The sequence below is a fragment of the Cuculus canorus genome, chromosome 11 (genome assembly GCF_017976375.1).
Source record: "Cuculus canorus isolate bCucCan1 chromosome 11, bCucCan1.pri, whole genome shotgun sequence".
NCBI classification, from domain to species: domain Eukaryota; kingdom Metazoa; phylum Chordata; class Aves; order Cuculiformes; family Cuculidae; genus Cuculus; species Cuculus canorus.
In genome coordinates, this window is record NC_071411.1 from 9,764,133 (window position 1) to 9,783,355 (window position 19,223).

At 48.4% G+C, this 19,223-nt stretch overlaps 1 protein-coding gene across 1 annotated transcript in view; it reads left to right on the forward strand.

Annotated features, from left to right (window-relative positions):
- PLXND1 (plexin D1) overlaps positions 1-19,223 on the forward strand; it is an 83,327-nt gene that overhangs the window by 44,152 nt on the left and 19,952 nt on the right. Inside the window, exons 15-25 of the mRNA XM_054076882.1 lie at positions 2,742-2,881; positions 3,615-3,782; positions 6,093-6,183; positions 6,368-6,643; positions 7,570-7,719; positions 11,566-11,680; positions 12,738-12,845; positions 13,551-13,663; positions 14,889-14,984; positions 15,461-15,591; positions 16,009-16,207. Of these exons, the coding sequence (XP_053932857.1) occupies positions 2,742-2,881; positions 3,615-3,782; positions 6,093-6,183; positions 6,368-6,643; positions 7,570-7,719; positions 11,566-11,680; positions 12,738-12,845; positions 13,551-13,663; positions 14,889-14,984; positions 15,461-15,591; positions 16,009-16,207 (1,587 nt within the window). The remainder of the gene's footprint in view (positions 1-2,741; positions 2,882-3,614; positions 3,783-6,092; positions 6,184-6,367; positions 6,644-7,569; positions 7,720-11,565; positions 11,681-12,737; positions 12,846-13,550; positions 13,664-14,888; positions 14,985-15,460; positions 15,592-16,008; positions 16,208-19,223) is intronic.

The following is a 19,223-nucleotide window of genomic DNA, read 5'->3' on the forward strand; positions in this document are numbered from 1 at the left end:
AGATAACTTTCATCTCTATAAGCCTGAAAGAAATCCATGCATTTCTTCTCTTTCCTACGAGCACCCTCGTCTCTGGCTAGACGCTATTCACGGGCAGCCCCATGTGTCCGGGCCAAACACAACAGGATGGGTGCCAAGGGCATGCTGTTTACTCGGAGCCTTTGTGCTTGTGCTGAGGAAGAATAGACTATGCTGCAGTCTAGTGGCTTGAAAGAAGACTTGAGCCCCAGGAAATGACATTTGATTCCTGGTAGCCATTGTGAGGAATTTAGGGCAGGATCATGGAGTATAATCTCCCACCCTGTAACCGATCACGTGTTAGGTATTTAGCTCGGAGAGGTTTACATAGAGTGCAGCCAGCACAAGCGCAGCACATCCCGGAGCAGAGCCAGGCCTGGCAGCGCACAAGGAGGGGACCGACAAGGGCAAGGGCATTGCCAGGCTCGATTCAATGGTAGTTCTCAGGAGGATGTATTCTCTGGGACCCATTCCTGTTGTTTCTAGGCATCCGTGTTCACATCCAAAACACCTTAGAGATCCAGCAGTCTGAAATGGAGCAAGGTACACCTGGGGTATGACCCAGTGATGGACCTTGGGTTTGGGATTTCTGGCACTTTGCCATCAGGATGTGCGTGCTGACTTGGCCACATCACCCACTGTCAGGCCAGTTGCCTTCTTGACAAAGAGGAGAAGGGCCCAAAGAGAGGGAAAGGGCTGGACAGCTTCTTCACCAGCTTCTGACGTGCACGGAAAAGCCCTCTCAGGAAACACCTCTAAAAACAAAGCAAGAGGAGCAAAAGCCAGTGGCTGAATTCAAACCAGGTTCATGACAGCTCTGTGCTGACAGCTCCTGGGCAGGCTTAAGGAGGAGGCTGTGCGCCCAGTAGCAGGAGAGGAGCCATTTTCTGATCAGGTGGCACAACAGAAAGCTGTCTTGTGTCTTTCTCAGCAAAGCTTGGAGAAGAGATGAGACAATGCCTTGACTTGTGCCTGCACACGTCAGGGAGCGAAGCTGCACAGTATATAGCTGCTGCTGTGTTCCACACCGAAAGTGGCTTCTGCACCACTGCAAACTAAGCAATGCCATTTAGTTTTCCTGATTCTCCTCTCACATACAATGGCATGAAGATGAAATAGACTGTATACCTTTCAAGACTGGTCTCAGTGAGCCCTGGGCTTGAGCATTGATAGCAGTTTACCTGAAAAAGTCTAAAAGACTTTTAGAACTGCCCTTCCTAAGAAAGTCCTGTGTAAAAAAACCAAATACTGTTTGTGTGCTACATCTTTCAAACTCCCTGTTAGATGTATCTAGAAGAGACAGTGTTCAGCTGTAACTCTGTTGAGAAGGAGGGTGAAACATGTTTGAGAGACTTCTCCAGGACATTATAGCAAACTGTAGATGAGCTGGATTTGCCAAATGACCTGAATTTGCAAAAGTTACAATGGAGACAATCAGTGCTGGCAATGCACTGAGAGCAGTAGCCACTGGCTGTTGCTGAGAGGAAGAGCTGGAGGGCTTTGGGGAACATCAATAATCTCTCTGCTGTTGTTGTAACTGCAGATTTGAATACATAGGTTAGGGGCCAAGGGCAGGAGACAGCTGCTTGCAGACACTCAGAGAAATAGAGATGAACAAAATGAATCCTGTGGAAACGGGTAGTGATCAGAGAAAACAGAGGAAGTGTAGAGACATAAAGTAGTCTGAGTGTAGGACAAGGGCAAGGATAGCTATTAATAAGCATGTTTGTGTGGCTGGGATTGACAGGAAAGGGCATTAGCATCAGGCGGTATGAAGCAGCTTAGCCCGTGTTCTTCAGCCTGCCTCAGTGCGGTTTTGCTCCGCAGCTGCAGTGAGGGATGGGCTGTGGTGGTGAGCAGGCTTCAGCCACGCTGCTCAGCTCAGTGGTGTATCGTGCCTCCAGGGTTTGCAGTATTTGACAGGGAATTACTAAGTGCCTTATGGAAAGGCCTTGAAATAATTATTTGCTCTGCCCTTGGTGTCCCATTCAAACCGGAGCAGGGAAGTTGCCCAGCAGACTCTCCTGGGGTGCTCTGTGTAGCAAACATGAGGATTCAGCCCTGCATTAGTTATCAAAGCCTCAAGCTCATGAATCTCTGGAAGATTTCCAGGGGCTGCAAATGCAGATAACGTACATGCTAATTTCTGCTGAAAATGGTGAGAGGCAAAGTAACTTCCCCCTTAGTCCCCGTTGTCTCCAGAGATTTAGATTTGAAGCTTCCTTAAGAAGGAGTTTGATATTCAATTATCTAGACCCTGGTGGCTGTTCTCACAAATCTCAAGGCCATCATCCAGTGGGGCTTTAGCATTATCTTTGCATTCAGGTGGAAATGGATCTAGAAGAGTAGAGATGGTGGGAGCTGGGATGGATGAGAAATTTCTTTTTTGTTCATGGACTTCAATCAGTCACCAGCTTTGGACTGTCCACTGGAAATCTGAAGGGACTAGTGGAATCCTGGGCTCCAGTTTGCACTCAGGTCTCGTTTATTTCCAGAATTTGGGGACTGCAGAAAGTCACAGAGGTTTTATGTGATCTCACTCCTCAGCACTTGTACCTCTCCCCTTATTCTGAAACCTTGCCAGTGGAAGCTTTTTCTATGCTGCTGTTTTGGAGCCTCACAATACTGGATACTTATATTTACTGGAGCAATTCCCGGGTGCAGTGTAGATTATCAAACTGTGAATTTACCAGTCTAGAAAACGTATTTCTCCTTGTTTTTAGCTTCCTGTGGTGCAGTCCATAGCTCCCCTGAATGGCCCGAAGGCTGGAGGAACCAGAGTGACCATCAGAGGCAGCAGGCTGGATGTTGGCTCTGAACTCCGCGTCCTTGTCAATACCTCCAAGCAGTGCACTGACCTCAGGTAGGACTGGGTCTGGAGGCTGGAGCTGAACTAGTGACAAAAGCTAAAGCGTTAGGAAGGATGATATAATCCCCCAGGAGATCATGAAGAGCTGGAGTTTTGGTGGAGGACACCACTGCATGCTCCTGCCTAAGGCCAGCATAGCATCCTCACCAGCCTTCTGTCCCCAGGGTGGCGAGGCAGAGCTGCGGTGCAGGTGCCTGACACAGGATGGAGTGAATTTCTTTGACAAAGTGACTGCAGCGGTGTTGCTGTGATGTGGCGGCAGTGACCAGCAGCAAACAAAGTGCTTTGTATGCACTGTTTTCAGCATGCTGCCAGGCCGCTTGGGTAGTCTGGGACCAGGATCAAAACCCTGAGAGCGAAGCAGGCGTAGGCTTTGTTCCCATATCTGCCATAGGCAGAAGGCACCTGCACACCCAGATTCCTGCTCCCGTGGCACCTTGCTGGTCGGAAGAAACCTCTCCTCCATGTTCTTGTCTCATCAGTGGTAAGAAATAGGAGCCTGCCCTTTCCCTTTGGCTGTATGGGATATCAGTCTGGCAGCCCGGGATGATATATGCTGAGAATTGCTCATTAGTAGGCAATAGAGTTAATAGGCAATTGGCATGTAACTGGAAGCTCCTTCTTGTCTTTGTCTGCCATCTGCCTCACTTCTGAGGGGGTGCTCAGGTCCACAGTGCCTGGCTCTGTCCACTGTGTGCCGTGGCTTACCCTGCTTTTCCCTGTGCAGCCGCAATGACAGCACTATCACCTGCACCATGCCGTCCACGGAGCTCACTACAGTTGTGCGAATCTGCGTTCAGTTTGAGAACAAGTCTTGTGCCAGCCACAACATCACATTCAAGTATGAGAAGAACCCAACTATATCAGACATCAACCCAAAAAAGAGCCAGATCAGGTAAGATCCCTCCTTCAGCAGAGACAGACAAGTTTGCCGGGCTTTGTTCTTCCTTTTGTGGCCTTTGTTGAGATCAGCCTTTACACTTTTGCGGAATGCAAAAGTGAATAGTGCTTTCCCATCAGAGCACAGAGCTAATTGGAGTATCCTGGTGCAGCCTGCTGTAGACATTATAAGCTCACCCTGTCTGTGCTTCAGACCATCCTGGTGCAGCACAGATCCTGAGCAAACCCCATGTTGGGAGGCCCAGGGGTCATTGAAGCACAGCCAGGAGACAGGGTTTGGTGCCGGGGCACCGTGCCACGCTGTTATAGTATAATGACTTCAGTTTCAGAGGTGGCACGATTCTACATGTGCCTGCAAACGAGAGGGTCGGCTCCAGGCTAGTGGGAGAGTGTCCTGCAGGGAGAAAGAAGCTTTCTCAGCCCTGGGGTTTGGCACATAGCCTTGCAGACAGGTAAAAAAAGGGCACCACAGAGTGCTGTCAGGGTGCTTTGGGGTACTCCAGCACCCTGACAGTAGAAGAAATCTTACACACCAAGACTCTGTAGCTCATTTCAGTGCATTTAGGACATGGGAAAAAGTCAGCCTTAGTAACTGTACTGTATATACTTGGAGGGTTCTTTAGGGAGGCTCAGGTGGGGGCTTTATGAGACCCTGAGGATTTTTCTTGGCATTAAAACTGCTGGAGGATAGACTAAGATTTCTAATTTTGATTTCAGCCTTCCCCGAGGTCATGGTATTTCATTTTTAAAGCGTGTTGCTTTTAATTTCGTGTTTCTCCGTGGAACTCTGAGGCTCCTATTCCTTTGGATACTATGGTGAAACCCCCTTTCCTCGACTGTGGAGCCTGCTAAACCCAGGACTGACCAAGAAATTTGAGAGTCCAGCGCCTCTGTGTGCAGGACTGCAGTGAAAGCAGCATGCTCCGGCATTAGCACACAGCAGGCTTTGGCGGTCTGATCCCATTGGAGTAAAGCCGTGTCTCGGCATTCCCAAGCACAGCGCCAAAGATGTAGGCTGTGGGAAAGTTAATGACAAGGCACAGCAGTGACTCAGCCAACCTCAGCTCTTAGCAGCCTTGTGAACTGTGCTGAGTGGCGAGAGCGGTATCTAAACACAGACACAGTGAAAGAATGTCATTGCCCGTACTCACAAGGGAAACCACCAGGGTGTTTCTCCATCACCTTAGTCTGCTTTCTTAGGATTTGCAGCAGTTTCCAAATTTCAGACCACTGAGAACGTGACACCATTCTCTCTTTTCAGACTGCTTGGTGGCTCATGTGGCCTGACTGCTCTGGTGTGCTGCTGGGCTCTTGACCATGAAAGGTCAATAAGCTGTGTAAAAATTTTGCTGAATCTGATTTATCTTACTATATTGCTAAAATTATCTGTGTAAGCAAAGTTTAAAACAAAACAGAAGTTGTAAACTAATTGCAGATGTGACGGGCTCTTACTTAGAAACTGGGATTTTACCTGCTTGGTAGCATCCATTGATTTCAGAGAACCTGACTCTCAGGGCCTTGAGCCTAAAGTCACTGTGTCTGGAGTGGTTTCCAGATAATAGGATTTGTAACTCCTGTCTGCTCCCTAGCAGATTTTCCAAACAAATCAAGTATGATGCAGAGGAAGAGGAAAGTAAACCCAGGATAAAGCTTCTGCACTCCAGAACAGACAAGTTATGCTGGTTCTCCACCTCTTGTTCTGCCTAGCACTCTTATGTGCATCAGGGACCTCTCATTACTGTCGCTAATTGATTGCACATTGAGAGGCCCATGTTTCGCATTCCCCAGGCAGCAGATCTAACACACAAAACAACTTTCACATTTTGATCTAAATCAGAAGTGTCTGGGAGATGCAGAATCCGTATCAACCTTAAAGTGGTCTTCTCCTTCTCTAAGACTTACAGTTCTCTGTGGGTTGCTGTGGGTCAGGGAATATCTCCTGGCGCTTGCTTTGAGAGGTTGGAGGTTAACCTCTTACACCACTGGTGGCCTGCTGTGTACCGCTGGTGTGCAGCAGCAGGCTGCTCCTCTGGAAACTGGGAGTAAGTGGGACAGTTTGCTGCTACTGGAAGAAGTCCCCCCTGTCCACCACAGCAGCTGCTGCTCCTCCTTCATTCCCTGATATCTTGGTAGGAGTGTGGATGCTTGCTGTAAGAAAGAATACGACTTTGGCTGTTGAGTTATATTTTCTGCTCGAGCAGCTGGAAACATGCCTGGAAAAGTGACAGCAGGGAGACCCAGCCACTGCACCTCGTTGCTGTGTTGTCCTTTGCAGTCATGCTCTCTTTCTCTCTTCTCTTTGAAGTGGGGGCAGGATCATCACCCTGGAAGGAAGAGGCTTTGAGCTGGTTCAGAATGTGTCCATGGTTGTTCGTGGCATCGGCAGAGAGCAAACGGTGTGTATCCATGCTGGCTCTTGACGAGTAACTGGGAGCAGGGCTGCGTGCCCAGTGCCTGAGGGAGTTTGGGGTGTGAAGCTCAGACCTTAGTCAATGCTACAGATCGGGCTGGGAGCAAGGCTGGGTGGGAGCACTTGGGATGTTGGTTTTTTTTCATGTGCGTGCTCTCTCCTGCTTTCAGAGCTGTAAGGTTCACACCGACAGCATGATCACCTGCCCCTCTCCAGCTGCCTCCAATATCACTGCTGGGAGCAAGCCTGCGTCCGTTGATTTCTATCTCAACGGTCGCCTCTATGCAGATGACCGTCCGGCTCTGGATGAGGAGGTGTACCCTGAGGAGGCCTTGCACATCAGCAAGTTCAGCCTGGAGTACTATGCTGATCCCCAGTTCTTCACCGCCAAGAAGGAGAAGTGGATCAAACACCATCCTGGAGAGCCTTTGACTCTGGTTATACATGTAAGAGAGTGGTATTTACAGCTCTGCTTCTTTTGGGTTGTTGTCTGCTCCCCACTGGGAAGCTCTTCAGTCCTAACTACCAGCCCAGTGACTGTCCACAAACGCAGGAGAGAGAAGGGAGGGTGGATGAGGACAGGAGAGGCAGTAGCCACGTAGGAGCAGGCAGTTCAGTTCTTGCTCAGCGTGCTGCATCTGCATCTCTCTTCACCAAGAGATGCAGCCTGACCTGAGCATGCCCTTTGAGGCATGACAACAGACAGCTGCATTTGAAGGATGTAATAGCAAGAAGCTAAATAAAATACTGGACGTATGAAAAAGAATGATAATGCATTGGCCTGAATTCAGGCAGGTACTCCAGAAGGTCCTGACAATAGATATTTATTCCTGCAGAAGCAGGTTGTGCATTCTTCTCTTTTGGCTACCAAATTCCGCTCAGTTAACAAGGAAGTCAGGATACAGCAATTGAGTGGCTTGGACAATGTGCAATAGTAATTCAAAGGGTATTGTTCACTGCAGGATATCCTCACTGTTTGCAACGTGCTTCAGAAATATGCTCCCCCTTTCTCAGGCTCTGCAGACGCATCCCCTGGCTATCTCCTCTGTTGTACATCCTTCCCTCCTCCCAGGTGGGCGCTTAGATTCTTATCTACTCTGCACAGCCAGGGCAGATCAAAAGCAGATTTTTCCAGGTTCCTGAGGGGCTTGCTCATCTCCTGGCCCATGCTGAGTGAGGAATGGGAAACAGGAAAATGGGGAATGGCCTGGTTCTGGGTTTCCTGTGGAGTGCTGGAAAAATGTCCTTGCTGAAGGAGAGTCCTCCCAGGTCTGAAAAACAGCAGGGAATACGGAAAGTAAAGCAGGAAAATCTGTTGCAATTCCAACTGCTACTCTAACGACTGACATCCTGATTCTATTTTTGTGATTAGAAAGAGCCTGACAGCCTGGGCCTCGAAAGCAATGAGTATCAAGTGAAAATTGGCCTTATCTCGTGCGAAATCCAGATTGTTTCGGACAAAGTCATCCACTGCTCTGTCAACGAGTCACTGAACACCTCAGAAAGACAGTTACCCGTGACGGTGAGTGCCGAGAGCCTCCACACTCTGAGCGCGCGAGGCAGAAGGGGTCCCTCTTCTAAATTGGGCGTGCAAAGGAGTCAGCTGTGTGCATGGGCAGGACCTGCCAGGCAGCCTTGCAGAAAGCTGCATGGACGGAAGGATGGACAAAGCACATTGTGCTTGCAGCTGTCCCCCAGGTGGCTCCTTGGCAGGATGCAGGCGTAGTCAATGCGAAGGCTGCCCTGAGTCATGGAGAGGGGCTGCCACGCTCCGGATCGTGGGGCACCAGCAGCTGCCTGCTGAGTTAAACATGCTGTAAGCTACAGGGGGGGAGATTTTTGTCAGTTCTTGGAAGGCACTGTGAAATCCCAGGCATGTGAGTTTTTGTCACTTGCAGTAATTTTCTTTCTGCCCCTCATGAGCTACGTTTGGGGATTTCCACACAGTTTTCAGTCAGCTGGCCTCCTGCTGCCAGCAGGAGAGCTACAAGTGGACGTGAAAATCCAACTGTTACCAAGCTGCAATACGTCACTGGAGATGGGTCCCTGTCGGTAACCAGGAAGGGCAAGAGGAGCATGTAGGGGTGGAAAGTTCCATGTTGTTTACCAGGGGCTGCCGTTTTGTCACTGTGAAGAGTTTGGTGTTCAAGGTTGTTGTTCAACTTTGTGTCTGCAAAATTCACAATACTTTGTTACTGTCCTTTTTTCCACAGAGGGCTTGACTTAACTGCACTCCTCGCCCTCAGTTTCCCTCATGTCATATGTAGCCCATTGCCACACAGGGATGTGACTCTTCATATCTGGAGAGCAAATGCCTCCATCTCCATGGTCTGATACCCTGCAGCCCCCCTCCCGGTCTGTGTGTTAACAGTGAATGAGTGAGAGCCTGTGGTGTGGGCATGGAGGGGTAGGAAAGCTGTGAATGGAGCTGAGGAGCTGTGGACTTGTGCTGCCCAGAAGGAAAGCATGAAGTTGCACCATCAATTCACTGTTGGGATTGTCCAGTTTACTGGTTACAGTCTGTATGAAATTCTGTCACAAACTGGAAACATGAAATTGCAGAAGTAGCAGAATTTCCCAAGTTAATTCAATGTAAATTTTAAATAGGGTAATTTTGGATTTAGTGAGAACTGAGAAATAGGGGAATCCTTTTGGGGAAGAAGAGGAATTTATGAGTTTGCTAGCTTTGATTTGGCATAAAACATTCAGGGCAGTGCCTTAGCAGGTCAGAATAATACCCAGCCCTGAAGTGTCACGTAGGTATTAGGAGTGTACCAGCAGTAAGAGTGCAGCTACATAATCAACTTGTATTCCCATCTGTGCATATTTATTAAACCTTCATACATGATTGGAGTCATCGGCTGCTGGTCATTTCATAGGCAACAGCTGCCTTTGTAACATACTTGTAATAGCTTTGATAACACAGAGCCAGTGTTGTGCAGTAGTCCTTACCTGCTTTGTGTCAAGGACAGCTATTGGGAGCTGCAGAAGCCTCACCTGTTGATGCAAACTGTCTCTTCTCGGAAGCTGAGATGCTTGTTGTGACTGCACAGTTTGTTCTTGTTTAGGTGGTAGAGGTCACATCTGCAGTGGTCAGAGCACGGGAAAACAGCCCTTTAGAACGTGTCGCACTGATGATCTTGATCACAATGATCCTGACCATGATTTTGGGTATGCTTGTTCTGTGAAGGTATTCTTGAGCCAGGTCCATGTTAGCAAGTCACATAGGGCAGCAGGAGCTGTCTGTAGAGAGAAGGAGCCAGTGATGAAGATGTGGCTCCTGAGCCTCCCTACGTTTTGAGAGTCACTTTTGAGTAGCTCTTTGGGGATTGCTTTAGGTGAGTTGGATCTTGATTTTGGTCTAGTTTGGATGCTGTTAGTATCCTGGGGAGCTGCGGGATGACTCCATCCCATAAGCTGGAGCATGGTTCCTGGTGACCCCTGAGCCAGTCCCATGCAAAGAGGTCCTGCCCAGCCCTGACAGCCGCTGTCCCTTCTGCACCCCCACCATGTGCTGGTGACAGAAAATGTTGCCATTTAACCTCCAGCCTAATTAACTCCCCTTACAAAAAAATGCATTGAGTAGACCTGATGAAATAAACCAGCGGAGCTTGCCAAGGCCTTCAGACCCATTTTTGTTCACGACCAAGCCGTTTAAACGCTGAATTAAACAATAAGCGTGGGATTTCTCCTCTGGCAAATGCAAAAGATTGAGTTGGTGGGAAAACAAAAAGGCTTAAAATGCATTGAGGACTTGCCTCATTGCGGCATTTCAAACAAAATAGGTGGAACTCTCAAGGTTAGGCAGGGTGCTGTGCAGGCTGTCAGGCGAAACTCCAGAGGTGCTTGCACGATGCTTCTAGCTTCACATCCCCATCCATCCTCTTGGCTCCCAGCCAGCACGCACCAGGGAGGAGACTGAAGCTCTTACTGTTGGATGCTGCCCTGAGGCACCACCCCAGAAACCACCAGTGGCAGAGTCTGTGTGAGAGCTGGTGCAAGGTTACATTGGGGCTTGAAGCCATGGGGTCCTGGCTGCATGGCCCAGCACTGACGGTCAAAGGCCCTGGAGGTTTTCCTGACTCCTGGGTGCTGGCAGCTGGCATTGCCTGCAGCAGGGCAGTTCTTCCTCTCTTGCTTGTGGAGGGAGCAGCACAGGGGCAGACCTCCAGGCTTGTCCAGGTGCGTTCAGCTGGCAGCGTCAGTGCCCTCACCAGCATTCCCAAGAACAAGAGCTTGGGTTTCCTGGTGGGCACAGAGCTATGCTCTACACGGTGTTTGATGCATGGACATGGTGGGAGGGCCCTGCTTGTGGCACTACTTTGACACAGCTGCTGAGAGCTGACTGCATTTTAACCACAGTGAGCACCTTTCCCAGAAGTGCTCCACGACACGGATATAATCATAAAATTATTCCGTCTCTTCCCTAACTTGTTCCATTTTTTTTTGCTCAAGTTTCTTTTGTTTCTCATTCCTTGAGAGAAGTGAAACTTGCATTTCCAGAAGCGAAAGACTTATGTGGTCATGAGTTTTCCTTATCAGATGACGCTGTTGAACCCTTTCATCCCAAGGGCCTAGAAAGCCATTTATAAACAGTGCCAAGTAAACTTGCCAGCCTGCCTGTGATGTGTGTTCGCCTTCTGGTGATCAGGAGACCAAAGAACTGGGCTGACGTGGTTTGTGCTTGGTGTCACAAGAAGTACGAGTTGGGAGCAGAGCCAGGACCTCCTGACTCCCAGTCCACTGCTTTAGCAACAAGCTCGTTACTCATCTCTGGTCTCATTATTATTTATTTTTATTCTCTTACTTTATTTGTATTTTGAAGACTTTGAAGTTTCTTTACCCTCCTTCTCCTGAGTGGCAGTTCTGCTTTTGGAGGAGAGTGCAGCTGGGATTCGAAGGCCCTGCAGAGGCATAAAATAGTGGAATGATTACTGAAAATGGTTTTCTGGTAGAAGGAGTGCAGGCATTCCTGTGTGGTACAGTGACTCTCTCAGAAAGAGATGTCTCATAATCTGGGGTGGGTATGAGAGGTTTGGAGCCTACAGCTCTGCCACCAGAGCAGTGCAGTGGTGCTAGGATGGGCACTCCTGAGGTGCAGCAGCCTGCTGTGAGCCAGCCTCGGCGTTCCACCAGAGCATGCAGAAGGGAATTGAGCTGTTTGAGACACATGAAGTCCCCAGGTTCCAGCAGTGACAGGCACAGCCCAGCCTCCCTGCAAAGTCTGGTGGGCTGGGCCAGCGTGGTCAGTACATCCTCAGGTGAAGGTCTGCTGAGTGCTGCCCCATAGTCCCTCCTTGCTCCACCTCTGAGCCACTTTAACATGCTCTTCAGCTCCTGCTTTTTCTCCCTCCTTCTTCCTCTCTAGATCCAAGTTGGGAAGTTCAACTACACAATTGCAATGCTGCACCTTGGGGGAGGAGAGACCGCAATCATTGTCTCCATTGTCATCTGCAGCATCTTACTGGTCCTCTCTGTTGTAGGTAAGGGAACAGAACAATGAGTGTCCAGGAGGTACTGAAGTTTTTTCTTATTGCATGTGGCGGGGTGAAGATAACTTACACACTAGGAAGCCTCTGAGTGCTGCAGTTGTGCAGTATCTGAAACTGGTCTGAGTGCAGTAAGTAGCCACCCTTCTTTGTATGGCACCAAGCCAGTACCCAAAATTTTGTGCAGCATGGAGCATTTGTGGGCTGAATCCGTAGTTCAGCTCTGTTAGTTGAGCCTGTGATATTTATAAACTTACTCTTTTCCCCAAAACTCTTAATAGCTACTATAATACAAAATAAAGAAGGGTGTGAGAAACTGGTCCTGGACTCATACTGACTTGAACAGGGCTCACTTGCAGGCATGACTGTCCCAGACTGTCCACCTAGACCAAAGTCCTGTCATCGGTAACAATGAGTGACAGGCGCCTGGCTAAGACTATGAAGAACAAAGCAAGCATCCTTAGTTGCAAATGTGGCACAGACACGACAGTTCGCTAACCTCACTGGACGCTGTGCAACACTCTTGTGTCCTCTGACTAGAACATCTTCTCATCACATGCCCAGAATGACTGTGCAGCAAGAAGAATGTCAGTACACAGCGTATGACCTGTTTCTAATAGGGAATTAATTTATTTTTAATAAAGGTTATAATGCACACTATTTATTAAATGCACCACCTGTCATTAAAAACATACTACTGGAGGGATGGGAAGACTGTCAGACATGAACACTGTAAACCCAGATGGTAAGCCTGTCTTAAATTCTCTGTTCATTAATCAGCTGGAATACATTAATATACAGTTAGGCTGAATATAGACAACCCACACCTAAATTGAAAATGACAGTTACAGCGTGATCGCTAAATTCCAGCTGGTTTTAGTTATTTACAGATAATTGACAAGTGCCCGATCAGATACCAGTCCCGTAGTAGCTGTTAAGCCAACACGGAGTTTAGCTTTCTGCACCCCTGTCAGCAGAGGACCACTCTGATCCCAGTTGCAGCTGCTCCTAAGCCCGAGTCCAAAAAGCTTGTTCCCTTTCTTTTTTCCAGCTCTCTTTGTATTTTGCACAAAGAGCCGCAGAGCAGAGCGCTACTGGCAGAAAACCCTGCTCCAGATGGAGGAGATGGAATCGCAAATCCGGGAGGAAATCCGCAAAGGTAAGTCACCATGCTGGGCACTGAGGAGGAGCCAGGACTAGGAGGGAGATGCCAGAATAGCGGGATTGAAGCTGTTCACCTTCTACTCTGTAGAAGTTTATAAAATTATTTATAGGAGCATATCTTGTCATCACCTCTGAGCGTCAGTGGCGTTTATGAATGAGGCTTTGGCTGGAAGTGTGGCTCTGCCCCTGCCTTGTTGCCTGACCTGGACAAGCCGCTGATATTCAGTGCCACTGATTTCCCTGTCTTGGGGTTAATGGCCCTTGGCCATGTCAGAGGATTGCTTGAAGGCCAAACAAATCTTTAGTGTGCTTTGTGGTTGGGTACGGCAAAAATTGCGCCATGCTCCTGCTAGAGCAATGGGAGAAGCAATCCAAGCTTAAGCATCTGCTGTCCCTGTGGTACACGACTCTACAGCACAGACTGAGGTCCTCTTCCTGCAGAACTAGACTGGGAGCTGCTCCCCTGGAGGCAGGGAAATGGTCTCTCTGTCAGTGTTGTGGGATGTGATGTACAGTGCTGGTGGATAAACCCTGACAGTAATGTGCTGCTCCTCGAGAAACCCTCCTTCAACCACTCGAGGGAAAGGCTCGAGGAGGCAGAGTGGAGACGTGCCACATATTTCAGTGCCAGCCTGCCTGCTTACAGACTCAGCTGGTAGTGTATTGAAGGTCTTACCATCTGCTGGTCTCTTTGTGTAAGGTTTTGCAGAACTGCAGACAGACATGACAGACCTGACCAAGGAGTTAAACCGCAGCCAGGGGATCCCGTTCCTAGAGTACAAGCACTTTGTCACCCGGACGTTCTTCCCTAAAGTAAGGCAATACTGCGTTCCATGGGCATCTAATTGCTCCCAGCTCCTTCCTAACCAGATCAGGGCTCTGCTTTCCCTCTGCTCAAGGGTTATTACAGTGTAACAAAATCATTCTGCTGTTATATATTTAGTTGTCATGTACTTCAGCCTCAATTATCATCAAAAGTGGAGCCGCAGCTCCTGGGGTGTGAAATAAGGTTGGGCTTGCTTGCAAACAATAGGAACCCTGCAGCAGCACCATCCCAGAAGCGACTCTAGCTTGCCGGTTTGATGCGGTTGGACACCCTCTTCTGAAAGCACTTGCTCGTAGGAGCAGAAAGTGCTTGGAACTCCTCCTTCTCCCCAGGGCTGTAGTATCACCTCACTTGGTTCAGTGGAGGCTGAGGTTGAAGGGTGTTTGAAGGGCATATCTGCTGCTGGCAGTCAGGGAAAGAGGGCTTTTTGTGCCACCAAGCATGCCTGGCCGGTCTGCCGGTCCTCAAGAGCTCGTTAGATATCTTTGTCTCCCTCTGTCTCAGGCTGGGTGCATGGTTCTCCCAGTAAGACACCCCTTGGATGCCCAGTCCCAGTTTCTCTACCCAGAGTCTTCTTCCAGGGCTGCACTAGACGTGCCGGTGCCATAATTCCTGTCAGCGACTGCTCCACTGTGTCGCTGTGAGCCCTTAACAGCAGCTGTATTTCACCCCTGAGGCAGTTACATTTCACTGGTGAGGAGTGAGATGATGGTTTATGACTGCAGAGTGTTTCATTAGTAGTTATTACTCAGGTTTTAAAGTTATTCAATCTCTATATATCTGCACACTGGAGTCTTTAAGATTCAGACTGCTATATGAATGTTAGAGTTCTAAACATTTTTCCCATCTGTTTCAAAAGTTACATATGTTAAAACACCCAGTACTCCTCTATTTTGACTTAGTCTTCTATAATGCTTTCTCTTCTGGGATTTTTCTAGCTGTCAAATTAGTCTATTTGCAGTCTCCCTACCCTAACAGCCTCATGTCTGTGCAGACATCTGCCTCCCCCCATTCTTGTGGTGCTTGCTCATTCAAGAGGCTCTTGCGAAGTGTGTAAAGGTTTTGTAAACCATACCAATGCATTTCTTCATAATGGGTGGTCTTCAGTCCCGATGACATGTCTCTCCATCTTGTTCCCTTGTGGTGCACAGCAAACAACGAGGTCCCCGGCTGGGTGCAGCCACCCTCCTCTAATGCTGTGCTTGCTTGCAGTGTTCCTCACTCTACGAGGAGTGTTACATCCTGCCATCCCAGCAGCTCAGCTCCCAGGTCCAGGAAACCCATCCGCTCCTGGTGGGGGAATGGAAAGTGAGTAACCCACTAACCAAACAAATGCTTTTGAATGATTGCTAACCATAGTCGCGCGTGTTGACAATGCCATGTGTTTTCTTGTGGTGTGTGGGGAATGCTCAATCACTCAAAACAATTAACACATACCAGCATCAGATCAGCTTTGGCTGGCTGGAGAAGGCAGATCTGTGGATCTGTACTCGCATGAAGGAGCATTGTCTCAAGATCCTCCTTGGATTTGCTGTGGGCTTTTCTTCCTGGGTGTATTGTATTGTACGTCACTACTGCCTCGTGGGCTGAGCTGCTGTTCCACATGCAATCATGCCCTCACCAGGAGTGCACGCTGCTGACTTGCATCAAGCAGAGGGAGCAGGAGGTCTTCAGCTCAGTACCTCCGCATTCAGCAGGGGCATCCATGCAGTGAGGAAGGATAAAAGCTGGAGGAAAACAACAAGCAGAGGTTTTCTCACTCTGCTTTCTGAATTTTTCTTTAGATCCCTGAAAGCTGCAGACCCAACATGGAAGAAGGAATGTCGCTGTTCTCCACCTTACTCAACAACAAGCACTTTCTCATTGTGTTTGTCCACGCTCTCGAGCAACAGAAGGACTTCGCTGTTAGAGACAGGTATGAGCTTCAGAACCAAAGACCTGGCAGCTGTAAGAGACTGATTTATTCCTAACCTCTAAGCAATCCACCCCATGTCTAGAGCCATGCATTTCCATTGAAGGTTGAGTTACACTTGCTTCCCACTTTTCTATTAGAAAGGGGCGGCCATAAACATCTGTTATCCTGAAGAGCACCAAAAGGTACGAGTGACTCACTCGTGTTTGCATCCCTGAATACTTGGTTTACCATTAAGAGGATGTGAGCTGACCCAAGATCCTGCAGCACTGAAAGAGGGTTTGAAGTTTTAACACCATTGCAAAAGCTAATGAAATTTATCTGAAATACTGCCTTTGTGTTTGGGGCTATTTTTAATGCCAGTTGGCATTTTAGTCTTGTTGGATTGGTTCTTGAGTCACACACAGTTCTGTGTTTCAGATGTAACCTAGCCTCCCTGCTTACTATTGCGTTGCATGGGAAACTGGAATATTACACCAGCATCATGAAGGACCTCTTGGTGGATCTAATAGATGCTTCAGCTTCCAAAAACCCCAAGCTAATGCTGAGGAGAACGGAATCTGTAGTGGAAAAGATGCTCACCAACTGGATGTCCATCTGCATGTACAGCTATCTCAGAGTAAGAGAACCAGATCACTGCAGTTGTGGGTGCAAGTTCAGTACTGTTATGAGGGATGTGGGGGACAGCTGTGAGCCTAAATACCTGCCAGCATTGCCATTTGAACAGTCACTAGTGGTTGACAAACTCCAGTGTATTGGAAGTCTGAAGTGTGGAAAAGCAGCCATAAGTTCAGTTGCTTCTCCACTTCTGCCTGGGGGTTTGGTGGGATCAAACTGCGCGGCCAGAGCACAAACCATGCTTGAGAACAGAGTGGTAGTGGAGTTGAAAAATAACCAGAACAGCTTGGGGTTTGGAAACGGTTCCAGTTATTTGTTGTTTTCTCTGACCAACTCTTGCAGCCGTACTGATGGTCGCTATCCAGTTCAGCATTATCTATCTTGAACATGAGAGCCCCAAGTACTGGGAGGGATGATGGCATCAGGGAAGGGGGCTGTTCCGTGTCCATTGGTACGTGGGGCATCTCTCACAGGAGGCATCCTTGGGGTTCCACACTGACCAGACTGATCTCAGCAGGAGAGGTGGGGTGTCCGCCCCAGAAGCCTAAATGTCTTACGACAGTAAAGAAAAGGAATGCATTTGGCATGTTAGGGCGCATCAGCAGTCCATCTGCTCAGTGCTTTATCTCTCACATTTGCCAGTTCTGGTTGGAATTTCCCAGAAGAATTGAGCAATAACTTAATTGATTCCGCGGCAGTTAATTGGAGGACACCCCACTATACCCACAGGGGAGAGCCTTGAAAAAGCCTTTGAAAAAATCTCTTTTCCCAAAGTGTTTGCTATAGCCACAGAAGCAATATTGTATTGTCCTCATACATATTGTAATGTCTTCTGATCCCAGCTGATGATCACTTTTTGTCCTAAAGCCTGTGGTTTTGTAGTTCATTTTAGCTCACGTAATTAGCCAGTATAATGAAAGAAAAGTTATAGGAGAGAGTGCGGATGGCTGTGCCAATGCAGCATGACTAGCCAGCCTGTAAGAGCAGAAAAAAGTGAATTAGTGAATTTTTTGAGATCTTCATTTTTTTGTGCCTGTAGTTAAACCATCGGAGAAAAAAAAGTGCTGATCTCTCCTTTTGGAGAGTGGAGACCACATGTGAGGCATCTGATCCAACTCCAGTTTGTGCTAAAAATGGACATTGTGCAAGAAGGGTTTCTCAGGGGAAAAAAAAAAAAAAAAAGGAAAAAAAGTCAAGTCTTATCACGTGGGCCTGAAGACTTGGGCACGTTACATAGCTAATTAATGGTGAGGAGCCCCTGAGTGCTGGCATGCTGCCCCTCCCTGGTGCGCCTGGTGGGGAATGCCCATCACCACAGACTTGTCCAGGGTCCACGGTGGGGACAGTGGTCATCCTCCCAAGCAGGGAGGTGCTGGTGCAAGCTGTAAGCTGGCTTTCCCATGTTGTGCAGCCCTGGCCCACCCCACATAGGGAGGAGGAATGACAGGGTGTGGATGGCAGCAAGTCTGCAGGGCAGCCGTGGCCCTTTGCAGCACTGAGCCCACCAGCTGAATCTGCATTTCCTGCAGATGGGTCTCCAGCACGCTGGGTTTGTAGTCTCCTGCCTTGCTTCACATGCTCAGGCTGAAACCAGGGGAGTGAAGACCGTTGTGGCACTAGATTTCTACCACAGATTTCCCATTTGTGAAAAGCAGATGGTTTCCACACTAGAGCACTATTGTGAGTTGGTTTCCAAGAGAATTTCACATCACGCTCTATGGGGAGAGCGAGGGAACCTGATCAGAGGAGAAAACATGCTGCCCACTGAAATATGGAGGAGGAAGAGAATTGATCAGACAGAAATGTCTGGTGAGGCCCTTCGGCTGTCCCAGGTGGACACAAGTTCGGGGGAGTCTCGGTCCGGATTGGCAGAGCCAGGACCTTCCCTGCTGCACAAATGAGCATGGAGCTACTGCAATCAGACAAACAGCACCTCCTTACACATGGCTGCTTTCAGTTCAGGGCTGTGATTTAAATACTGGTGATAGTCAAACACCTCCCATGTGCCTTACGTTCCTCTGGATCAAACTCTTTCACCTTCAGAGAGGCATTTTTTGGTCAAAAAAAAGGCTGCCTGCCTGCCTGTAGCACTGATCTGTCAGACGTGTGACGATGGGTCTGGTTTTCATTCCTGAATTATCCCCATTAATCACAACGTCTATTCAAAACAGCTGCTGCAAAGGTCCCTGCCGTTGTGCAGTGGAAAAATTCCAAGTGCTTGTATTTTCCCTTGTAAGTCAACGCTACATGCTCGAAACATTTGTTTCATATTACTGCTCTGCCTAACAGTCTGTCCATTTGTGTTTTGGGGGAAAATGATTTGAAGGAGCTGTCTTCAACTGGGAAGGAGTTGCAGGCCACAGTCACCAGTGGTCTGAACATGTGGAGGGCACCTGAAGGCATTGGAGTCACCACTCTGACAGGGGGAAGTTTAGCTTGGTGCCTGCAGCATAGATGACGGAGAACTAGCAGGAGGCTTGCTGCTTGGGAATGGATTCAGAGGAAACTTGCATCATTTTCACAGTTGGTGCAGAACTCTTTTTCTGCAGAACTGAGTGAGAGTCGTAGATAAAATGGTCCGTGTCTCTACTTTCTACTACAGCTTTGGTGGAAAATGTTGGGGAAAAGAAAGCGCTTTCCCCATGAGATACTGTGGTGCCTGGCTCCCAACAGGATCAGGGGACCAGGAATTAAAGGAAAATTAAGGTACTGGAATTCGGCTTTTAGGTCTGTGTCCAAATTACCAAAAGTTTTGCATGTGGGATGGAGCTGAGGTTCAGTTCTTCACAGAATGCAAATAGATAATTGTCCCAAAATTAGGAGGCGTTTGGGATAAGCAGCTGTTTTCTATGCTTTTTCCTCACCTCAGCCTCACAAAGACGTTTTGGAAATGGCTGTAATGGCATTCCTGGGAGGACATCTCTAATGACTTGTTAATAGGGCCATAACATGTGAATCCAGTCTGTGCTCTAAACCTTTTTTTTTTCCCAAGCATATAAAAACGGAGCCCTCCCACA